This window comes from Aquarana catesbeiana, linkage group LG04, assembly GCF_042186555.1.
Source record: "Aquarana catesbeiana isolate 2022-GZ linkage group LG04, ASM4218655v1, whole genome shotgun sequence".
NCBI lineage: Eukaryota > Metazoa > Chordata > Amphibia > Anura > Ranidae > Aquarana > Aquarana catesbeiana.
Genome location: NC_133327.1, coordinates 289,835,328 through 289,859,935, shown reverse-complemented (window position 1 = coordinate 289,859,935; position 24,608 = coordinate 289,835,328). Strand labels below are relative to the sequence as shown.

General features: G+C 41.6%; 1 protein-coding gene across 2 annotated transcripts in view; it reads right to left on the bottom strand.

Annotated features, from left to right (window-relative positions):
- Positions 1-23,442, bottom strand: part of MLIP (muscular LMNA interacting protein) — a 514,228-nt gene extending 490,786 nt beyond the window's left edge. The window contains exon 1 of one of the 2 annotated variants that reach the window (XM_073626679.1): positions 23,198-23,442. In XM_073626679.1, coding sequence (XP_073482780.1) covers positions 23,198-23,260 — 63 coding nt within the window. In that variant the 5' untranslated portion in view covers positions 23,261-23,442. The remainder of the gene's footprint in view (positions 1-23,197) is intronic. The other variant, XM_073626680.1, reaches the window with a different exon arrangement.
- Between the last annotated feature and the right edge of the window lie 1,166 nt (positions 23,443-24,608).

Below are 24,608 nucleotides of genomic sequence, written 5' to 3'. Positions count from 1 at the left end.
TGTTTCATGGAGGATAATCCCAAGCACTGCTCTGCTCCTGATAACCCACATACACTTTTCTAGTCCTAGTTGTAGATACTGAAGACCCCTGTGCCCCTTTTGGTGCAATCACTTTTAGGATATATAATCCATATATATGTGTTTGGCTCTATCCATACGTATTAAAGACCCCTGTGCCCCTTTTGGTGCATTTACCTTTACAATATATATACTTGCTGGGTCCCGGCACTTTATGTCCTTGGACAAATTGTGGTTACACTCACTGTTATGAGTGTATGTTGGTGCAGAACATTGCTTCAGTGGTATCTCAAGTTTTGAGAGGTCTCAGAATTCACCCGAGAGACAGCCACCTATGGCCTCACAGCAGGCATGACAAAATTCATATCTTACTACTCCTTCTCCTGCAGAAGTGGAACACCACTCCAAGAAACAAAAACAGCAGCTATGGCTCCATTTGTAGACGGTAATAAGAGCAGGCCTACAACAGTGCCAGAAGATGGTAACAGTGACAGGTAGAGAGGTGTGCTAACAGTGGCTGGATATGCTCATAGAGACTGAGCTGGACCGGCAATGGTGACAGCATGTGAGATATGTTTTGTGGTCTGTGGTGGTGAAGCTTGGGATGCAACAGAAAAAAAATAAAGGTTGTCAGAATCCCTCAAATTTTTAATCTGTATCTGTAAAAGTATCAGTAGCAAATATACAGCACTGGATATAATATTGTATATAGCACTGCGTACTGTATAAATCACAAAGCAGTAGTAGCAAACTACACTATGCAAACCAACTCTCTGTCCCTTAAAATGATTTTATCTGTTTCACACTCTCACTAAACTCCGGACATGCTGACAAAGAACTCCAGGGAAAGCAGCCCTGAAGGCTCCATGCACACTAGCATTTTTTTAAGCGCCTAGAAACAGTTATTAGCATTTTTATGCTCCTAAAAGCTAAATAGTGTTATTCTATGTGTCCATGCACACTACATTAGGCTATTATGCCCCGTACACACGGTCAGAATTTCCAACAGAAAAAGTCCGATGGGAGCTTTTCATCGTATATTCCGACTATGTGTATGCCCCATCAGACTTTTTACGTTGAAAATTCAGACGGACTTAGATAGAGAACATGCTCTATATTTTTCCGACGGAACAAATTCCTATTGGGAAAACTGCTTGTCTGTATGCTGTTCCAACGTACCAAAAATGACGCATGCTCTGAAGCAAGTACGAGACGTCGTACGCGTTGTCCCGTCGTACGTGTTGTACGTCACTGCGTTTTTGATGGTCGGAATTGGGTGTGACTGTGTGTATGCAAGACAGCTTGAGCGGAATTCCGTTGGAAAAACTTTCAGAGTTTAGATTCAGTGTCTAGGAGCAGAAAAAAAATGTTTTTGTAGTTTTTCGGAAAAAAAAGCTAAACGCTTATAAACGCTACTAAAACGCTCCTAACTCCTTTTTTGAGTTTTTTGTTTATGCACTGTAAAAATGCTAATAAAATGCTAGTGCTCTTAAATGCTCCTAAAAGCTTCTAAAACGCTACTACAAGCCAGCACAAAAACACATCAGCATTTTTCATCCAGCCTTTTTTTCTATTTTTTTTTTTTTTTTTTTTTTTAATGCTTAGAAAAAAAAACGCTATTGTGCATGGAGCCTTATAGTGTGTGGGCTGGAACTCAAGTCAAACCCATCATTGTTCAAAGTCTTGCACCTGAGCAGAGGTCAGGTGCAAACCTTTAGCCAATGATGGCATTGGCAATGAATGAGTCTGTGACTCATCAGACTCTCTCCCCTCCAGGGATCCTGTTACACACAGCGAAAGTAATGAAAGAACTTTTCTCAATGGATGAGAGGGTAGGAGGGATTGGTCCACAAAGGGAACTTTTTTTTTATTGAACTCAGTCCAGGAGACCCAAAGCTATAAATCCCCTGTACGCTGGAAGTTAAGAGACTGGAAGGGCATCCTTGCAGTTAGGATTTCCACAGGATCCAGCTGCCTTCACTCCATTACTGGTAAGTTATATCCATAAAGCTATAGGGCTAAAAATTACTTTTAATTAAACTTCAGCTTTAAACAGCGAGGCAGCATAACATTTACCAACATAGATTTTTATATGTATATACTTCTGAGCAGTTGATTTAAAAATATTTAAAATGGTAGCATAGTCACTCTAATAATGCAACTACGTTCAAGGCTTTCAGGAAATTCCTGTGTTTTTACATGCAAATTAGCATTGCCAGAGCTGATCACTATAGTATGAATTTGGTTACTTCAAAAGACAGCTGTTCCGTGTATCAATCCTGCTTATCAATTAAACTCAACAATAAAATAATTTTAAGCTAGTTACTTAAATGCATTCCATCTTCAAAGCATGACCTTGTTTCCTCTGCATCCTTGTTCCATTACAATTAGAAGTAAGTTATTTATTTTAGACATATTGCTAATTTCCCCTCCACATGCAATGAATATCAACAAAAGCAATAATGATGATGTACTGTTATAGATTTATAGCTATGAAACGTTTTACTGAAATAAAATATTGCTTTTCTCTCAAGATATATCTTACTAAATAAAGCTACAGGGTACCAAGATTATATGTGATCATGTTTTTGAACATATATTTCACTATTCTGGGAAAGGACATTTTGAATACATCTTTGTAGAACATTTGCTATACAAAGTGCAAAACAGAAGTAACAGCTATTTAAAAGAGATACTGTATACTGTACAGTATATGCAGTGATTCATTGAGGGATACCGGATTCAGAAACATTTGTACAGCTGCCAAAAAATAGATTTGGGCACTATTATTCTCTATTGTCCTTTGGTTTCCATGGAAGGGTTAAAAGGCTGAGGAATAGGATGAAGCATCACTAGAAACAGTGGCTCCGTGTTCTGTTTCTACCTTTAGTATGAAGTAGCATCTTCTCATCATAGATTGTAAGCTCCAAGAACAGGATCCTCCTATTCCTTCTGTATTGAACTGTACTGTCTCCCTTTATATTGTAAAGTGCTGCACAAACTGTTGGCGCTATATAGACATATACAGCAAGACATTACAGAACGAGTTAAAAAACAGATGTGCATTATGCGTGCACTACTTTTTTATGCCCCATCTGTGTTGTCATTCATTATAGCAAGTCGGTTAGCAGGTATTTAACATACTACAGCAAAACTGATGCATAAATTTTAAATTCCTGTTTAAATTGACAGATGACAACTTCAGCCACTTTAATTTTGTTTTTAAACAAATAGCTGCAGATTCCATTCATCTAAGTGACCCTTATTGTAGATGTGTGGGGTTCTCTCTAAAAAAAAAATATGCTAAAAGTGATTTTAAAGTGTCATTTTTTTCCTATAAAAATAACAAACATGTTATACTTGCCTGCTCTTTTGCAGTGCATTTGCACAAAAAAGCCCGGATCCTCCTGTTTCCAGGTCCCTCTTCAGTGCTCCTGGCCCCTCCCTCCTGTTCAGTGCCCCCACAGCAAGCAGCTTGCTATGAGGGCACCCGAGCTGAGTCACAGCTCCATGTGCCCATTCAGACACAGAGCCCTGACCCGGCCTCATCCCCTCTTTTCCCTGATTGGCTAGCTGACTTTGATTGACAGCAGCGGGAGCCAATGGTGCTGCTGCTGTGTCTCAGACAATCAGGAAGGAGAATCTTGGATGGCTGAGACACTCATGGGCATTGCTGGACAGAGAGGGGCCAGACAGTCAGGTAAGTGTTAGGGGGGGCCGCATGGGGGGGGGGCTGCTGCACACAGAAGGTTTTTTAGCTTAATGCATGGAATGCATTAAGCTAATAAACCTTCTGCCTTTACAACCACTTTAATTAAGGTCTAGTATGTAGCCATATTTTGTCAGTAATTTCATATTATCCCTGCCCCTTTACATGGCCTGAAATTGAATTAAATGAATACAGACAGGTGATATCACTGGTTGCAAAGAATGTGACAGGTGCTGGTACCCACCAGTTTCTTAGCAACAGTTGACAGATAGGAAGTTGTCATAAAGTGCATCAAGAAAGTATTCACAGCGCTTCCCTTTTTCCACATTTTGTTATGTTACAGCCTTATTCCAAAATGGATTCATTCATTTTTTTTTTTCATTATTTTCCTCAAAATTCTACAAACAATACCCCATAATGACAACATGAAAGAAGTTTGGAATATTTGCAAATTTATTAAAAATGAAAAAAATCTCTTGCACATAAGTATTCCCAGCCTTTGTTCAATACATTGTTGAAGCACCTTTGGCACCAATTATAGCCTCAAGTATTTTTGAGTATGATGCTACAAGCTTGCCACACCTATTTTTGGGCAGTTTCTCCTATTCTTCTTTGCAGGACCTCTCAAGCTCCATGAGGTTGGCTGAGGAGTGTTGGTGCACAGCCATTTTCAGATCTCTCCAGAGATGTTCAATCGGGTTCAAGTCTGGGCTTTGGCTGGCCACTCAAGGCCATTCATAGAGTTGTCCCGTAACCACTCCTTTGTTACCTTGGCTGTGTGCTTAGGGTCTTTGTACTGTTGGAAGATGAACCTTTGCCCCAGTCTGAGGTCCAGAGCGCTCTGGGGCAGGTTTTCATCAAGGATCTCTCTGTAAATTGCTGCATTCATCATTCCCTCGATCCTGACTAATTTCCCACTTCCTGCCACTGAAAAACATCTCCACAGCATGATGCTGCCACCACCATGCTGGACTGTAGGGATGGTTTTGGCCAGGTGATGAGTGGTGCCTGGTTTCTTCCAGACATGACACTTGACATTCAGGGCAAATAGTTCAATCTTTGTTTCATCAGAACAGAGAATTTTGTTTCTCATGGTCAGAGTCCTTCAAGTGCCTTTTGGCAAACTCCAGGAGGGTTGTCATGTGCCTTTTACTGAGAAGTGGCTTCCGTCTGGCCATTCTACCATACAGGCCTGATTGGTATTGGATATGTGCAAGTCACATATCCAATACCCCTCCCCCTCTGGCAACCACCGCAATCCACTCAGTTTAATTTCTATCCCCCTGCTTCCTCAAAGCACCCCACCAATCTCATGTGCCCTTTGGAACGCCCGCTCCATCTGTAACAAGCTAACATCTGTACATGACCTCTTCATCTCTCATGGCTTGAACATACTAGCCATAACAGAAACCTGGCTTCAAAATTTTGACTCAGCTTCTCCTGCTGCCCTCTCCCATGGTGGTCTCCATTGGACTCAATCCCCCAGACCCAACAGACAGAAAGGAGGTGGAGTTGGCTTCCTTCTATCCCCACAAAGCACCTTCCAAGTCCTTCCTGTCCCTCCCTCTCTATCCCTCTCTTCCTTCAAGATGCACTGTATTCGTCTGTTTTCTCCCATTTCTCTGAGGATTGCAGCAATTTATAGGCCTCCAGGACCGGTATCGCGCTTTCTTGATGACATTGCTGCCTGGCTACTCTACTTTCTCTCCTCTGAAATACCCACCATTATTCTTGGTGACTTTAACATTCCTGTCAATGTTAACCTCATCTTTTGACCTAACCCAATGGACACATACTTCCACTCACTCCAATGGTAATACCCTTGACCTTGTATTCTCCCATCTCTGCAACCCTGGCAACCTCACGAACACCCCCTTTCCTCTCTCTGATCACAATCTCATTACTTTCACTGTATCCTTGCCTCCAACCACCCATCCCTCCAACCACCCAAACAATTACTTGTAGAAACCTTTGCCACTTTAACCCTTCTCTTCTCTATTCTGCTACTGACCACCCATATGACATAATCTCTCCCCTGTCCTGTCCTGGCCACCTCTGTCTACAACAGTTCACTCCCATCATCACTAGATGCACTTGCTCCTCTAACCACACGCAGAATCAGGCCCCGACCGTTACAACCCTGGCAAACTGACAACACTAGAAATCTCAAGAGACATTGCAGTGCTCTTGAATCGTAGTGTAAAACCAAATGCCTGCAAGACTTCACCCTATATAAATCTGCCCTTCTAAAATACAATTCATGCCTCCATGCTGCCAAACAAGCCTACTTTGTCTCTCTTATTAATTCCTTGTCATCCAGTCCCCGTCGGCTCTTCTCAACCTTTAACTCTCTGTTTTGTCCCCCACCCCCTCTACTCACTAACTCACTCAGAGATTGCCAATCACTTCAAAGACAAGATCGATGCAATTCGTGAGGACATCTCCACTGTGCATACGTCTTCCCCACCCAACATACCTTGCCTAGCAGCACATTCAACACTCTCCTCTTTTGAATTGGCTACTACTGAAGAGGTTACAAAAATTTTCTCGGATGCCCACCTAACCAATTGTCCCTTGGATCCTGTTCCCTCACAACTACTACGGTCACCCTCTTCTTCTAACCTATGCTCCCTCACCCACATCTTCAATCTCTCCCTCTCTAGTGGCATCTTTCCCTCCCCTCTAAAACATGCGCAGATCACTCCCATTCTTAAAAAGCCTTCACTGGACCCTACCAACCTGAACAACTTAAGACCAATCTCATTGCTCCCATTCACCTCCAAACTTCTAGAATGCTTAGTCTACAACCGTCTTAGCTCCTACCTCAATGAAAATAACCTTCTTGACCCCTTACAGTCTGGCTTACGCTCGCAGCACTCCACGGAAACTGCCTTACTAAAACTCACTAACGATTTACTAACTGCTAAAACCAACAGCCAGTACTCCATACTCCTACGACTTGACCTCTATGCGGCCTTTGATACTGTTGACCACCCGCTCCTTCTCAATAAACTACATTCCCTTGGCCTCCAAGATTCTGCTCTATCCTGGTTCTCTGCCTATTTATCACAGCGTTCCTTCGGTGTCACTTACAACTCTGTCTCCTCCTCTCTATTGTCCCTTTCTGTGGGAGTCCTCCAAGGCTCGGTTCTTGGACCCCTTTTCTTCTCTATCTACACCTCCTCCCTTGGTCACTTAATAACTGCCCATGGCTTTTAATACCACTTATATGCTGATGACACCCAAATCTATCTGTCTACTCCTCACCTCACTCCTTCAGTCTCCTCTCGCATTACTAACTTACTAACTGACATATCAGCATGGATGTCGCACCACTTCCTTAAACTAAATCTCTCTAAAACTGAGCTATTAATATTCCCCCCGCCGGTGCCCCCCTCCATGACTTTTCCATCAAAATCAACAATGCAACCATCAGGCCCTCCCCTCACACCAGGGTACTAGGTGTAATCCTAGACTCTGACTTCAGCCTCAAATCCAATCGTTGTCAAAAGTTTGTAGAATTCACCTCCGTAACATCTCTAAAATTTGCCCCTTTTTAACAAATGAAACCACCAAGCTCCTCATTCACTCCCTTGTTATCTCTCGCCTTCACTATTGCAACTCCCTTCTCATTGGCTTACCTCTCCATAGGCTATCCCCTCTTCAGTCTATCATGAATGCTGCTGCCAGACTTATCCACCTTACCAACCGCTCAGTGTCTGCCAACCCTCTACTCCAATCCCTACACTGGCTCCCAATCACCCAGCGAATTAAATTCAAAATACTAACTACAACATACAAAGCCATACACAACTCTGCCCTGAGCTACATCACTAATCTTTTCTCCAAATATCACCCTAATCGACCTCTCCGCTCTTCTCAAGACCTCCTGCTTTCAAGCTCTCTCATCTCCTCCTCCTATGCTCGTCTCCAGGATTTCTCCAGAGCCTGTCCCATCCTCTGGAACTTGCTACCTCCATCTATCCGGCTATCCCCTACTCTTGCTACCTTCAGGCGATCCCTGAAAACTCATCTCTTCAGGAAAGCCTATCACGTCTCCAACTAATCTCCTACCACTTCCACCAGCTCATTCCCCACAGTTACAACCTTTTGTACCACCTGCCCCACCCTATTAGATTGTAAGCTCTTCTGAGCAGGGCCCTCTTAATCCTCTTGTATTTTATTATATTATAACTGTATTGTCTCCCTTTTATATTGTAAAGTGCTGAGTAAACTGTTGGCGCTATATAAATCCTGTATAATAATATAATAATAATAATAATTGGTGGAGTGCTGCAGAGATGGTTGTTCTTCTAGAAGGTTCTCCTCTCTCCACAGAGAAATGCTGGTGCTCTGTCAGAGTGACCATTTGGGCTTTTAGTCACCTCCCTGACTAAGGCCCTTCTCCCCTGATTGCTCAGTTTGGCTGGGTACTCTAGGAAGAGTCCCACTGTGCTCATTGGGACCTTCAATGATGCAGACATTTTTCTGTACCCTTTCCCAAATCTGTGCCTAGATACAATCCTGTCTCGGAGGTCTACAGACAATTCCTTGGACTTCATGGCTTGGTTTATGCTCTGAAATGCACTGTAAACTGCAGGGCCTTATATAGACAAGTGTGTGCCTTTCCAAATCATGTCCAATCAACTGAAGGATGATCAGTGGAAACAGTATGCACCTGAGCTTAATTCTGAGTGTCTTGGCTGTGAATACTTACAGTATATACATGCGATTTTTTCATGTTTTATTTTTAAATTTGCAATGATTTCAAACAAACTTCTTTCACATTGTCATTATGAGTAATGTTTGTAGAATTTTGTGGAAAATAATGAATTTAATCCATTTTGAAAATAGCCTGTAACATAACAAAATGTGGAAAAAGTGAAGCGCTGTGAATACTTTCTGGATGCACTGTATACAGTATAGCAGTGGTAGCTGTATGATGTTCATATACTGTCTGATGTATGATGTTCAAATCCCACCAAAAGGGCTAAAAGTCTATTGTTCAGGCAAAAGCCTGATGAGCTGAAGTTCAGTTTGAACTTGTGTTCAGACCAAATATTGAGCTCATCCCTAACCCTAACAATGAACATCTTCTGTTCCTTTTACTCTATTAACTTGGTTGGATTCTTACTCACTAATGAAACTGACTGTCATTTTTTACTTCAATATAAAACATTATCACTAAAGGTAAGAACTGATAGTTGAGCCAGCAAGAAAATATTTTCAGTTAAAATAATGCACAATAACTTAACATTTATCTAGCAAAACTAAATGGTGTTGGACAACATCATCCAGAAGCAATCAGTCACAGAAATTGAATAGACTGCCCCAAATATCTCTTATCTAATTCCCAACACTAAACAATTTTTGACTCTCAGCAGTCATCAGTTATCTTTTATTTGAGTTGCTGACATAGTTGATTAAGGCTCTGTATTGTACTGCATTTGTATAACTATGATAAATGGAAACACTGCCATTGCTTTCCTTACAGCAAACATTTAAAATCCCCAGATCATCATTTATCTTCCAAAGATTTAAGATGCTGTGGACATGTCAACATTTCTTTGTGTTTTCAGTATCATACAGCACAATGTACTATAACGTGTTTTGTCTTTTAAAGTCTAAGCACATTTTTCAAATTTGCTACCTCTGACATTCTTACCGTGTTTTCTTCACTTAGATATAAGAGGAACATGAGTTTTTAAACATGTTTTAGGTGTAAACCTCAAAAGACATCAGAGTTAAATTAATTGTAACAATTTGTGTTAATGGTCACTGCAATTCTTCCTGTATAAACATCCGTCTGAGAAGAAACAAGTATGTGTTGTGCTAAAAAGTAAAAAAATAAAGATTTAGTAATACTGAGATCTGCTCATTGATTTACTTGAATTGTGAATGTTAATGGTAGGTGTAGAGATAGTGTATCACTAGTCAGAACTGTATATACTGTATATATATCTATACACAAAAATTTCACATTTTCATTTTAAACTGAATAGGTTTCCTACTGCGCATGCGCGAGTCACACCGCTGCACTTTGTGAATAGTCCTGAAGTCTTCTGGGACCTGTGATTTGTTCCAGAAGGCTGCGGGGGAAGGAGGGGGGGCTTCTGGCTCAGATCACTATGGTGCATCTGACCGGAAGTGGGAGCAGGTACCCTCCTCCACCCAAAAAAAGTGCCAAATGTGGTGGGGGGGGGAGGGGAGGATGCAAACAAGTGGAACTTTCCCTTTTGGATGCTGCTTTAAGAAACAAGACACCACAGATGATACGGCAGTGCAAATTTGACCAGCAGCAGGACATTTTTAATGAAGGAGAATTGGCAGAAACGTACAAAAGAAAAACAGCACAGGCAGATGTTTTACTAAGTTAAAAAAAAAAACTGCACGTGATACAGCAGTGTAAAATTAGCCAGCAGCAAGACAACTTTTAATAGCAAGGTTATGTGTAAATTTATGAGAAACAAAGATCACCTGCAGGAGCTTTACTACAAGAATTAACATACTGCATACTGCAGAGGATACAGCTGTGCAACCGTGCAGTAGAGAGACAGTATATTAATTAATAGTAGGCCATAATGTAAAGAGAAAAATAATATAGGCAGGTGTTTTACTACTACTAAGAATTAAATAACTTAATTAAGTGAAGGTAATTCAATAGTGTAAATTGGCCAGCAGCAGGACAGTTTTAATAAGGTACAGTAGGCCTAACTGGTGTATGCCTAACTTTTATTTCATCTACTGGGATGGAAAGGGGAAGGGGTGGGTGTCGCTGATTGCGAGAGTTTAGGTGAACACTGTTTAGCACATTTATTTATTTATGTATTTATTTTATAAAAGATGCAGTGGTGTGCTGTGAACCAAAGGCAGCTACAAGAACTTATGGTCAACAAGTGGATGCTCTGCTTTGAGCATCCCAAACTTTAAAAAGTACCTACCAACATCAAATAAAAATGAAACCCTAAAACACCACCCTGAGAAATGCCCACTTTTTTAGAGGGAATCCTTACATCAAAAAACTGTACCTAAACCTAAAATAAAAGCCCTATCAACATAAAATAAAAAAAAATATACCCACCAAAATAAAAAAATACAAAAAATAAATTCCTAAAACAAGGGGCCATTTGCAACCAAATACATGGATGTTATGAAAAGGACAGCAGCTAAAAAGGATCAATATCTTCAAATCAATCACACATTAAAATAATGACATACAAAAAATGACTTACCCTAATCTCTCCCTATGACATTTGGCAGCTTTCCCTACTCTTTCCCTGCCACAGTTTCCAATTTACTGACATTATTGTTGCTCTGTGCCCCCACCCCCCTTTATTATGGTTCAAAACGTGCACATAATTGCACCTGGACTGTGAATCACAATCCTGCAGAATTTGCCTCAAACCCATGGCAGCAACAAAACTGAACCTCATTCATAATGAAAATGTGTTTCTTGTAGTTAGGAAGATAGAACATAAAAAAAGATTGTCAATGCTTTGCATTATTTTTGTAAATGATTACTTTCTAAGATAAAAAAATGCCTAAAAATAATAGTTGTGTTTTACATTTAAATAATAATTTAGTTTTTAAGTAACACATATATAACTGTAATTTGAAGTATTAAAGGTTAAAGGAAAAATTGGAATTACAAATGAGCTGAAAAAAAAAGAATACTTCCACTTTATTGAAAAGTTATATTTCACAGTTTTGACCATTGCAATTAGTTCTAATAGAAGTTTAATGACCGGGAGTCCATCCCACTGGCTTCTGTCCAGCATCCATGACTAAAACCTGTTAGTTAAAGCTTAGTCAGTATTCTGGGAGCATGTAGTGAGCACACTCTCAGCACACAACCTCAGGCCATCGCAGAAAAATATGCATAGCGACTGGGGACTGGGGCGTTAAAATCCACTTTTGTCCTGCAAATATGCATTGTGGTCTGCAAGAGGTTAAACTTAATTTTTGATCACTAATCATTGTTACATCTCTTGTTTTGATACACTGTTAATGTTATAATAATGATGATCCAATAACAAAATGAATCATGAAAATAGATTATGTTGTATTTCTGCTTATTATAGCATGTATTTACTGTAGATCCTAAAGTCAGACCATGCTTCATGGCATTGATCCTGTTGACAAACTTTCAAAAATGTTCCAAGACATTTCAACTATGCTGCAACAGAAATTTAAAACCGGGTGCTTTAGACACTGCACACAAAGGTATCTTACAGTTCTGCACAAATAAATCAAAGGCTCAGCCTTACTTTGTTATAACTTTTTTTATTAAATGGTACAATAATATGTTATTATTTTAAAGTTTAATGTCCCTAACATTGCAGCATTGTTTGCATGTCTAATGTGACAAATACGTAATGATCAAAGCAGACCTGTGTCTTCTACAATCAAATTATGACCGGCTTTGATAACCTAAAAATACATTACAATAGACTAGAATGGAATCTGAAGACTAGGGAATTCATTTTGTAACTGTATTTATTGACAGCCAATAGACCTATGCAGAGGCTGTTCTATAGCTATATTCATCAGAAATGACCACAATACTTGTGGCCACCAACACAAACCTTTACTGATCTTTTCTATAAGATGTTACAGTGCACCAAAGTTCTATTGCAAGATATTCCCCCACCCAAACTTGCACTGTTGCTAGTGCCGAGACATCGATTAGCAAGGGGTGAAATACTTTAGAAACACAGATTATAACACTGTCATCACCATTTATTAATTTTGTGTGAGCAACCTGGAGAGAGCACTGCACAAAATGCTTGTGGCTGTTGGCAATTTCACTTTAAATGCATTTGGGAATTAATCACATTGTGCACCCACTTTCCCTTCAGTGGGACAAGACAGGTGACATGAGAACTAATTTTTGTATGACAGTAAGGTATTTGTAGATTGGACTAGGAAATATAATCTATTTTGGAACCCAAGATACAATATAAATAGATCTATTAAACTGCGATGTTATAAGATGTTTCAATTCTTAGAAGGACAGAGAGGGCTATCTGTAACCAAGACCTGAAGCGCCGAACAGTATGTTGTCTACCGGGCGCTCGGGTTCGGCACATCACGGATCTTGTGGACAGATTACTGGGAGGGGCTGGGGAAGACCCGGCTGTCATGGTGCACGTTGGCACCAATGACAAAGTCAGAGGCAGATGGAGTGTCCTAAAGAACGATTTTAGGGACTTAGGAGCTAAATTGAGGAAAAGGACCTCCAAGGTAGTGTTCTCAGGAATACTACCGGTACATCGAGCCACACCAGAGAGGCAGAGGGAGATTAGGGAAGTAAACAAGTGGCTGAAGAGCTGGTGTAGTAAGGAGGGGTTTGGGTTCCTGGAGGACTGGGCCGACTTCTCAGTCGGTAACCGGTACTATAGAAGGGACGGACTGCACCTAAATGAGGAGGGTGCAGATCTGCTGGGAATGAAGATGGCCAAAAAGTTAGAGGGGTTTTTAAACTAGGCGATGGGGGGGAGGGTCCAGAGACAGTGATAGCCAGCGCGGAAGATACTCCAGAGGGTAGTATTGGGGGCATTAGTGGTAGGTTAACCAAAGCACAAAAACACAAGGTGAGTATAGTAGCAAGTCCAAGTTGCAATCTTGAAACACCCAATACGAGGACAATATGCGACCAGTCTAAACTATGTGGCATGTTCACCAATGCCAGGAGCCTGGCGGACAAGATGGGTGAACTAGAGATACTGTTGTACAAGGAGGATTTGGATTTTGTGGGAATTTCAGAGACCTGGTTCAACAGCTCTCATGATTGGCTGGCAAACATTCAAGGGTATACCCTATACCGCAAGGATAGAGAGGGTAAAAAAGGGGGAGGGGTATGCCTATATATCAAGAATAATGTACAAGTGAATGTGAGAGATGACATCACTGAGGGGGCTAGGGAGGAGGTGGAATCTTTATGGATAGAGCTCCAAAGGGATGAAGCTAAGGGGAAAATAATACTGGGAGTATGCTATAGGCCCCCTAACCTGAGGGAGGAAGTGGAGACGGATCTCCTATCACAAATTGGATTAGCAGCAAGGATGGGAAGTGTTATCATAATGGGGGATTTTAATTATCCAGACATAGACTGGGCGGAGGGAACCGCGCATTCATTTAAGGCTCGCCAGTTCCTTAATGTCTTGCAGGACAATTTTATGGGTCAGATGGTAGACGCACCAACTAGAAATAAAACATTACTAGATCTACTGATTACCAACAATACAGACCTGATAACAGATGTGGAAATATGGGGCAATTTAGGTAACAGCGATCACAGGTCAATTAGTTTCAGTATAAATCACACAAATATGAGACATGAAGGGAACACAAAGACACTGAATTTCAAAAGAGCCAACTTCCCTAAACTACAAACTGGCTAAAAGGCATAAATTGGGATAAAATATTAGGAACAAAGAATACAGAGGAGAGATGGGTTTGCTTTAAGAGCATATTAAATAAGGGCATTAGCCAATGTATCCCATTGGGTAATAAATTTAAAAGAGCGAACAAACATCCTGGATGGCTTAACTCCAATGTAAAAATGCATATAAAAGCAAAGGTGAAGGCCTTCAAAAAATACGAGGTTGAGGGATCATCCACAGCATTCAGAATTTATAAAGAATGCAATAAGAAATGTAAGGGTGCAATTAGGATGGCTAAGATAGAACATGAAAGACACATAGCGGAGGAGAGCAAAAAAAATCCCAAGAAATTCTTTAAGTATGTAAACAGTAAAAAAGGGAGGACAGACCATATTGGCCCCATAAAGAATGAGGAAGGACATCTGGTTACAAAGGATGGGGAGATGGCAGAGGTATTGAATTTATTCTTCTCCTCAGTCTTCACGAGTGAATCGGGGGGTTTCAGTAACCAAAACTGCAGTGTTTATCCTCATGACACAACACAGGAAGCACCTACATGGTTAACAGAGGACGGAATTAAAATTAGACTTGAGAAACTTAACATTAATAAATCACCGGGACCAGATGGCTTGCATCCGAGGGTACTTAGGGAACTCAGTCAGGTGATTGCCAGACCGTTGTTCCTAATTTTTACAGACAGTCTATTGACTGGAATGGTACCAGCTGATTGGAGAAAAGCCAATGTAGCACCAATATTTAAAAAGGGCCCAAAAAACATCCCTGGGAATTACAGACCAGTTAGCCTAACATCAATAGTATGTAAACTCTTGGAGGGGATGATAAGGGACTATATACAAGATTTTAGTAATAAGAATGATATCATTAGCAGTAATCAGCATGGATTCATGAAGAATCGTTCTTGCCAAACCAATCTATTAACCTTCTATGAGGAGGTGAGTTGCCATCTAGATAAAGGAAGGCCCGTAGACGTGGTGTATCTGGATTTTTCAAAAGTATTTGACACAGTTCCCCATAAACGTTTACTGTACAAAATAAGGTGCGTTGGCATGGACCATAGGGTGAGTACATGGATTGAAAACTGGCTACAAGGGCGTGTTCAGAGGGTGGTGATAAATGGGGAGTACTCAGAATGGTCAGGGGTGGGTAGTGGGGTCCCCCAGGGTTCTGTGCTGGGACCAATCCTATTTAATTTGTTCATAAACGACCTGGAGGATGGGATAAACAGTTCCATCTCTGTATTTGCAGACGATACTAAGCTAAGCAGGGCAATAACTTCTCCGCAGGATGTGGAAATCTTGCAAAAAGACCTGAACAAATTAATGGGGTGGGCGACTACATGGCAAATGAGGTTCAATGTAGAAAAATGTAAAATAATGCACTTGGGTGTCAAAAATATGAACGCAATCTATACACTGGGGGGAGAACCTCTGGGGGAATCTAGGATGGAAAAGGACTTGGGGGTCCTAGTGGATGATAGGCTCAGCAATGGCATGCAATGCCAAGCTGCTGCTAATAAAGCAAACAGAATATTGGCATGCATTAAAAGGGGGATCAACTGCAGAGATAAAACGATAATTCTCCCGCTCTACAAGACTCCGTCCGCCCGCACCTGGAGTATGATGTCCAGTTCTGGGCACCACTCCTCAGGAGTGACGTACTGGAAATGGAGCGAGTACAAAGAAGGGCAACAAAGCTAATAAAGGGTCTGGAGGATCTTAGTTATGAGGAAAGGTTGTGAGCACTGAACTTATTCTCTCTGGAGAAGAGACGCTTGAGAGGGGATATGATTTCAATTTACAAATACTGTACTGGTGACCCCACAATAGGGATAAAACTTTTTCGCAGAAGAGAGTTTAATAAGACTCGTGGCCACTCATTACAATTAGAAGAAAAGAGGTTTAACCTTAAACTACGTAGAGGGTTCTTTACTGTAAGAGCGGCAAGGATGTGGAATTCCCTTCCACAGGCGGTGGTCTCAGCGGGGAGCATTGATAGCTTCAAGAAACTATTAGATAATCACCTGAATGACCGCAATATACAGGGATATGTAATGTAATACTGACACATAATCACACACATAGGTTGGACTTGATGGACTTGTGTCTTTTTTCAACCTCACCTACTATGTAACTATGTAACTATGTAAGACAGCTACAGTGTATAATTTATATACTTATGTTGGTTAAGCCATGGTTCACCCTATAGCCATTATAGGTATGTTACAATTAGTCATGATAGTTATGTTATATAAACATTATATTATAAATGATATACTACATACAAATGAATTACATCAGATTTTTTCCACTGGTATGTTTGCTCAGGTCATCCCCCTTATTGGTCCGCAGTCAGGCAAAAGGTAGATTCACACAGCCAGGTGCACACACACTTCCACTCATTGTCTACAATGAGCAGTCTAGGGGTTAGAGCACACTGAGCAGGCTACGCTAGATGATCACAGCTCTCTGTTAAGCAGACAGCCATTCAATTTACCTAGCTGTTCCTCTGTTAGGCAGAGAAACCAAAATGATTCTATACTAATCCTAGCACCTACCTAGGAGAGTGCAACACTTGGATATTATTGGGTTGGTTTACCAATTGCAAAAAGACTTCACTTTGCAAAGGTTATTTTCTGTTAGCGTAATAAACGTGGTGAAAATTCATTTTGCAAAGAATACCTAATCACATGCAAGAAAACTAATAAAAACTGTATTTTTGCTTAGATATGATTGAATGATGGAAATCAACAGAGTTTCACCACATTCACTAAGCTAAGGGAAAATTCCCTTGCAAAGTACACAACCTATTTGCCTTTATTAATTTAACCCCAATACTTCAATAATGAGAGACCTTTCTATTTATTCTGTAGACAAAATATGCGTTATAGATTAGTTAAAGTCTTGAAGGGACCCACAGCATTAAGTTCCAAAGATATAATGCAAGGCCAAACAGCCAAGATACATAACCTTAGCAGGGGTCATTTCATTTTCTCATACAAAACATATTAGGTTTCTGTTGATGAGTTGGAGGTAAATGTAATGTTGCCGCTTACACTACTTACACTAACCTACATTTTCTGGTCCACACTCACAGATATTCATCTATAAAATGTCAGTCTTTTCATACTTTCAGCTACTCCCTGTTACCCTGTGGTCATCTACTATTGGACACATAGACGTTTGGCTGCATAACAACTGTGAGTGCATGAATTGATACTTTACTGGTAACCTGTAGATCATTGCACTAATACTTGATTTATCCCATTCAATAAAAGAAACCTTCCGGATAACTATAGGACACAAGTACTTTTGTTGCGAGTAACAACAAAACAGTTTGCAGTTGCGAAATGAACACATGAACAACATGAGGTAAGTGTTAGTGAATGTGATTATGCAGTTCTTAATGGAAACATGAGAGGATTTACTCCAGACTTATGCCTCATACTGTGTGATGAAAGTAAACAGCCTAGGAATCTACTTGATGGAAAGGCCTTCCTGTCACTGCAGTGCTTTCACAACTGCACAGTTTTATGACAGTGATGAAACCAGTAAAGAAAACATGAGTGCAAAACAAGAAATATTCACACAGACAGTCGCATCATAAGCCACACTACATGTAAACACAAAATAGACAGTTGTCAATAGATAATACAGTTATTAGAAAGCCAATTGGATGAAGTTGTCAGAATACAATGTCCTACCTAAGAGGGATTTCACCATTCACTTCATTTGTGTGAATCTAACAGTGTATGTCCAACTTTACTCAGCTAAGCTCCCCTTCTAACCTACCACTGCCAGAGTGATGTTGGGAGCATAAAGTGGCAGCATGTGGCAGTTCCAGAGCCTGAGTGGCCAAGCACTGGGCCCAAATACTATCATGTATAGGTGTGCCATGACAAACCCCAAAATCCAGCCACAACGGGGAAGAGAAGTGTGAGAAAACATGGCGGGGTAAATCTATATTATGTCCCTCAACAATACCCCTTGTAGTGGCAAGGAACTGCTAACACACAGCATGTAACCCCTTTGTTTAAAGGCTGCAGGCCACAGGGTGTGCCTGCTACTCCAGCAATATAGCCAGAAAACAATCTGGTGAAGTTTGAAGACATCTTCACTAGCCATTCATCATCCTAGAACATTCTTAATTGGGGCCAAGTTAATATCACCTTTCCTATTAAAACCAACCAAAAGTAAAAAAATAAGGACACTGCTTACCTTCCCTACTCTGCAACTTCTAGCATTAGAATTGCTCTTTAATTGTCAAAATTGTATACCCTTAGATGTGGTCATCAAACATTCTCTTCTACAGTTGTTTATTGGAGCTCTGGTAAATGACCAAATTTTGTCATTGTTAGGAATACATCTTTAAATTATATTTAAATTCCAATTTTTTCCCAGATTTAGTAGGGTTTCAAATTGTCATTGCTTTTCTATGCCTATCAGTTAAATTTCCCTGCACTTTTTATTCTCAGGGACAATACGGGAGGTAGGCAGAAAGCACCCAAAAGTCAGGGGAAAAAGCACCTTTGACAGTTGTTACCATAAGAAATAACCTGAAATATATCCCCCCAATTCCTGTTTTGTGAAAACAGTAACATTTTGTATTACCCCTCACATTTTCACCAGAATAAATTGCAATGGGGATATAAACAGTAATAAAAACCTAACAGATCTAGAACGCTTAATTTAGCTGGTGTACTACTTTAAATGTCATGAAAAATATTTACAACTTAAACCCCTTTCACACTGAGCCGCCCCAGGTGTCAGCGGTAAAGCAGCAGTTTAGCGGCACTATTCGCCCGCTAGCGGGGCGGTTTTAACCCCCGCTAGTGGCCAAAAAGGGGTTAAAAGGGGTTAAATCCACCCACTAAGCAGCGCTTTGTTGGCAGTATCACGGCGCTGCCCCATTGTTTTCAATGGGCAGGATCGGTGGAGGAGCGGTGTAGGTGCAGTGTATTCACCGCTCCTACACTGCTGCAAATAAGCTGCTGGCAGGACTTTTTGTGATGCCCTGCCAGCGCAGCGCCCCAGTGTGAAAGGACTTGGGCTTTTACACTGGGTTTGCAGCTGAGGCTTTTTTCAGGCACTTTACAGGCGCCTGAAAAATGCCTCAGTGTGAAAGGGGTCTCATTCTTTCAAGCAGAATTGCAAATTACTTTGTTCTTGCATTGTAACTGAATTTGGCAGTGTGCGCTGAGGAAAAGCAGTGCATGTTGCATTTATTGTATAGCTTGTTCTGACAATACCATTAAAGTTTAGTAAACACAAAATTTTAAAAATTAAACAAAAAAATAGCACTGCAATAAGTGCTAACAATGAATTGCAGTACAGCATGCAGCATTGAACTACACATTAGTGTGTATGTATTACATGTAAATGCGCCTTCCATGAACTTTTCTACATTTTAAAAAAGTTGCATTATCCATATTTTAGACCTTTTTTTTCATTAAATGCAATTTTTCATCATATAATCACCATATCAAGTGCTGTATTTCTTATGCAAAATTACAAAAGCACAAAAGTACATTGGATACAAAAATGTGTCTTTGCTTTTCGCACTGGGGAAGATTTACTAAAACTGGAGCACTCAGAATCTAGTGTATCTATACATGGAAGCCAATCAGCTTCTAATTTCTGCGTGTTCAATTTAGCTTTGAAAATAAAACCTGGAAGCTGATTGGTGAGTAGCTGCACCAAATTTTGCACACTCCAGTTTTAGTAACCCCCCCCCAGTGTGTTTTAAGATATTTCACCACCTTAAAAAAAATGAGAGACAGTCCACTACCTTAATATAATTGAATATACAGTATAACCTCACCACCATAGCATATTTACTAATAAATGTGTTGCTGATAGGGATGAGCCGAACACCCCCCTGTTCGGTTCGCACCAGAACATGCGAACAGGAAAAAAGTTCGTTCGAACATGCGAACACCGTTAAAGTCTATGGGACACGAACATGAATAATCAAAAGTGCTAATTTTAAAGGCTTATATGCAAGTTATTGTCATAAAAAGTGTTTGGGGACCTGGGTCCTGCCCCAGGGGACATGGATCAATGCAAAAAAAAGTTTTAAAAACGGCCGTTTTTTCAGGAGCAGTGATTTTAATAATGCTTAAAGTCAAACAATAAAAGTGTAATATCCCTTTAAATTTCGTACCTGGGGGGTGTCTATAGTATGCCTGTAAAGGGGCGCATGTTTCCTGTGTTTAGAACAGTCTGACAGCAAAATGACATTTTGAAGGAAAAAACTCATTTAAAACTACCCGCGGCTATTGCATTGCCGACAATACACATAGAAGTTCATTGATAAAAACGGCATGGGAATTCCCCAAAGGGGAACCCCGAACCAAAATTAAAAAAAAAATATGACGTGGGAGTCCTCCTAAATTCCATACCAGGCCCTTCAGGTCTGGTATGGATATTAAGGGGAACCCCGGCCAAAATTTAAAAAAAAAAATGACGTGGGGTTCCCCCTAAATTCCATACCAGACCCTTCAGGTCTGGTATGGATTTTAAGGGGAACCCCGCGCCAAAAAAAAAAAAAAAACGGCGTGGGGTCCCCCCAAAAATCCATACCAGACCCTTATCCGAGCACGCAACCTGGCAGGCCGCAGGAAAAGAGGGGGGGACGAGAGTGCGGCCCCCCCTCCCTCCTGAACCGTACCAGGCCACATGCCCTCAACATTGGGAGGGTGCTTTGGGGTAGCCCCCCAAAACACCTTGTCCCCATGTTGATGAGGACAAGGGCCTCATCCCCACAACCCTGGCCGGTGGTTGTGGGGGTCTGCGGGCGGGGGGCTTATCGGAATCTGGAAGCCCCCTTTAACAAGGTGACCCCCAGATCCCGGCCCCCCCCTGTGTGAAATGGTAAGGGGGTACATAAGTACCCCTACCATTTCACGAAAAAAGTGTCAAAAATGTTAAAAATGACAAGAGACAGTTTTTGACAATTCCTTTATTTAAATGCTTCTTCTTTCTTCTATCTTCCTTCATCTTCTGGTTCTTCTGGTTCTTCTGGCTCTTCTGGTTCTTCCTCCGGCGTTCTCGTCCAGCATCTCCTCCGCGGCGTCTTCTATCTTCTTCTCCTCGGGCCGCTCCGCACCCATGGCATAGGGGGGAGGCTCCCGCTCTTCTCTTCTTCTTTTCTTCTCTTCTGTTCTTCTTCATTTTCTTCTCCGGGCCGCTCCGCAATCCATGCTGGCATGGAGGGAGGCTCCCGCTGTGTGACGGCGCTCCTCGTCTGACAGTTCTTAAATAACGGGGGGCGGGGCCACCCGGTGACCCCGCCCCCCTCTGACGCACGGTGACTTGACGGGACTTCCCTGTGGCATTCCCCGTGACGTCACAGGGAAGTCCCGTCAAGTCACTGTGCGTCAGAGGGGGGCGGGGTTCACCGGGTGGCCCCGCCCACCCGGTTATTTAAGAACTGTCAGACGAGGAGCGCCGTCACACAGCGGGAGCCTCCCTCCATGCCAGCATGGATTGCGGAGCGGCCCGGAGAAGAAAATGAAGAAGAACAGAAGAGAAGAAAAGAAGAAGAGAAGAGCGGGAGCCTCCCCCCTATGCCATGGGTGCGGAGCGGCCCGAGGAGAAGAAGATAGAAGACGCCGCGGAGGAGATGCTGGACGAGAACGCCGGAGGAAGAACCAGAAGAGCCAGAAGAGCCAGAAGAGCCAGAAGAACCAGAAGATGAAGGAAGATAGAAGAAAGAAGAAGCATTTAAATAAAGGAATTGTCAAAAACTGTCTCTTGTCATTTTTAACATTTTTGACACTTTTTTCGTGAAATGGTAGGGGTACTTATGTACCCCCTTACCATTTCACACAGGGGGGGGCCGGGATCTGGGGGTCACCTTGTTAAAGGGGGCTTCCAGATTCCGATAAGTCCCCCGCCCGCAGACCCCCACAACCACCGGCCAGGGTTGTGGGGATGAGGCCCTTGTCCTCATCAACATGGGGACAAGGTGTTTTGGGGGGCTACCCCAAAGCACCCTCCCAATGTTGAGGGCATGTGGCCTGGTACGGTTCAGGAGGGAGGGGGGGCCGCACTCTCGTCCCCCCCTCTTTTCCTGCGGCCTGCCAGGTTGCGTGCTCGGATAAGGGTCTGGTATGGATTTTTGGGGGGACCCCACGCCGTTTTTTTTTTTTTTTTGGCGCGGGGTTCCCCTTAAAATCCATACCAAACCTGAAGGGTCTGGTATGGAATTTAGGGGGAACCCCACGTCATTTTTTTTTTTAAATTTTGGCCGGGGTTCCCCTTAATATCCATACCAGACCTGAAGGGCCTGGTATGGAATTTAGGGGGACTCCCACGTCATTTTTTTTTTTTAATTTTGGTTCGGGGTTCCCCTTTGGGGAATTCCCATGCCGTTTTTATCAATGAACTTCTATGTGTATTGTCGGCAATGCAATAGCCGCGGGTAGTTTTAAATGAGTTTTTTCCTTCAAAATGTCATTTTGCTGTCAGACTGTTCTAAACACAGGAAACATGCGCCCCTTTACAGACACACTATAGACACCCCCAGGTACAAAATTTAAAGGGATATTACACTTTTATTGATTGACTTTAAGCATTATTAAAATCACTGCTCCTGAAAAAACGGCCGTTTTTAAAACTTTTTTTTGCATTGATCCATGTCCCCTGGGGCAGGACCCAGGTCCCCAAACACTTTTTATGACAATAACTTGCATATTAGCCTTTAAAATTAGCACTTTTGATTTCTCCCATAGACTTTTAAAGGGTGTTCCGCGGCATTCGAATTTGCCGCGAACACCCCAAATTGTTCGCTGTTCGGTGAACTTGCGAACAGCCAATGTTCGAGTCGAACATGAGTTCGACTCGAACTCGAAGCTCATCCCTAGTTGCTGACTATGCTGTTAGTTTATAGAATTATTTATATTATAATACTTATTTTTTGAAACTGTATGCAAGCAGGTGTGTACAGCTGTAATCACTAAACATCAAGTCAGTAATACAAGACTAGCAGTAAGCGACAGCTACTTGGCTTAACAAAGCATGGCTAAGTCAGTGCATAACTCTAGACAAAATGTGTTCAGTCTTACCATAACCGGCTCTTTTAAGTCCTTGTTGGATATGGTTTTACTTTTATATCTTCCTAAATCCATACTCCATAGATAGATACTTAGTGAAACAAAACCATCTTCTTGCTTCTTGGTTATCACAGTGCCTTTCAGACTCCAGCTCTCCCAGCCTGTCCTGTGGATAACTTCTTGTTAACACTACCTTCCAATTATAGGTCCGTGAAGCACACAAATAGTACACAGTCTCCAGAGAAAGAAGACAGCTGGCTTCAGATAACAAGTCATGCAAAGCCAAGCTCAGTTTCAAAGCTATACTTTCTTATCTATCAAGCAACTTAAACAAGCGCATTTCAAAGACTGTGATATTATTCAGCAATCATAAGAACACTTTATGATTTGCCCTATAGGCAAAGTACATTTGTTTAGCAGGTTGCTAGGTGTGAGTGCAGACATGCAACCTAAAAATAAATAAGTAAATATAACTGGTATTTTACTTTTGAAGCCAGAATAAAGATAAGCTGGCATTGGCATGGTCGTTTGTTTATGCCATTTTTCGACATATGCCACTGTCTATTTTCTTAAAGCAGTATTAAACCCAAAAGCAAACCATTATTATATTGCAGCTTACCAATTCTTATGCCCCGTACACACGGTCAGACTTTGTTCGGACATTCCGACAACAAAATCCTAGGATTTTTTCCGACGGATGTTGGCTCAAACTTGTCTTGCATACACACGGTCACACAAAGTTGGCGGAAAATCCGATCGTTCTGAACGCGGTGACATAAAACACGTACGTCGGGACTATAAACGGGGCAGTGGCCAATAGCTTTCATCTCTTTATTTATTCTGAGCATGCGTGGCACTTTGTGTGTCGGATTTGTGTACACACGATCGGAATTTCCGACAACGGATTTTGTTGTCGGAAAATTTTATATCCTGCTCTCAAACTTTGTGTGTCGGAAAATCCGATGGAAAATGTGTGATGGAGCCCACACACGGTCGGAATTTCCGACAACAAGGTCCTATCACACATTTTCCGTCGGAAAATCCGACTGTGTGTACAGGGCATTAGATGTTATGGCTGCATTCATTGTCTTTTTTGCTTTTCTTTCTTCAATTTTCATCTGGTGATCCAGCCAGCAGGTGTGTGGTTTTTCACAAGTTCAAGCTCTCAAGCAGAATGTATCCGTTTACATAGATTGGAAAAACCACCTAAAATCACCTAACCACCTAACACACTGGCAGGTAACCGATTATAAAGTGTGAGCTGGAGTTTGGCTTCAATGTATTATGCCCCGTACACACAGTCGGATTTTCCGACGGAAAATGTGTGATAGGACCTTGTTGTCGGAAATTCTGACCGTGTGTAGGCTCCATCACACATTTTCCATCGGATTTTCCGACACACAAAGTTTGAGAGCAGGATATA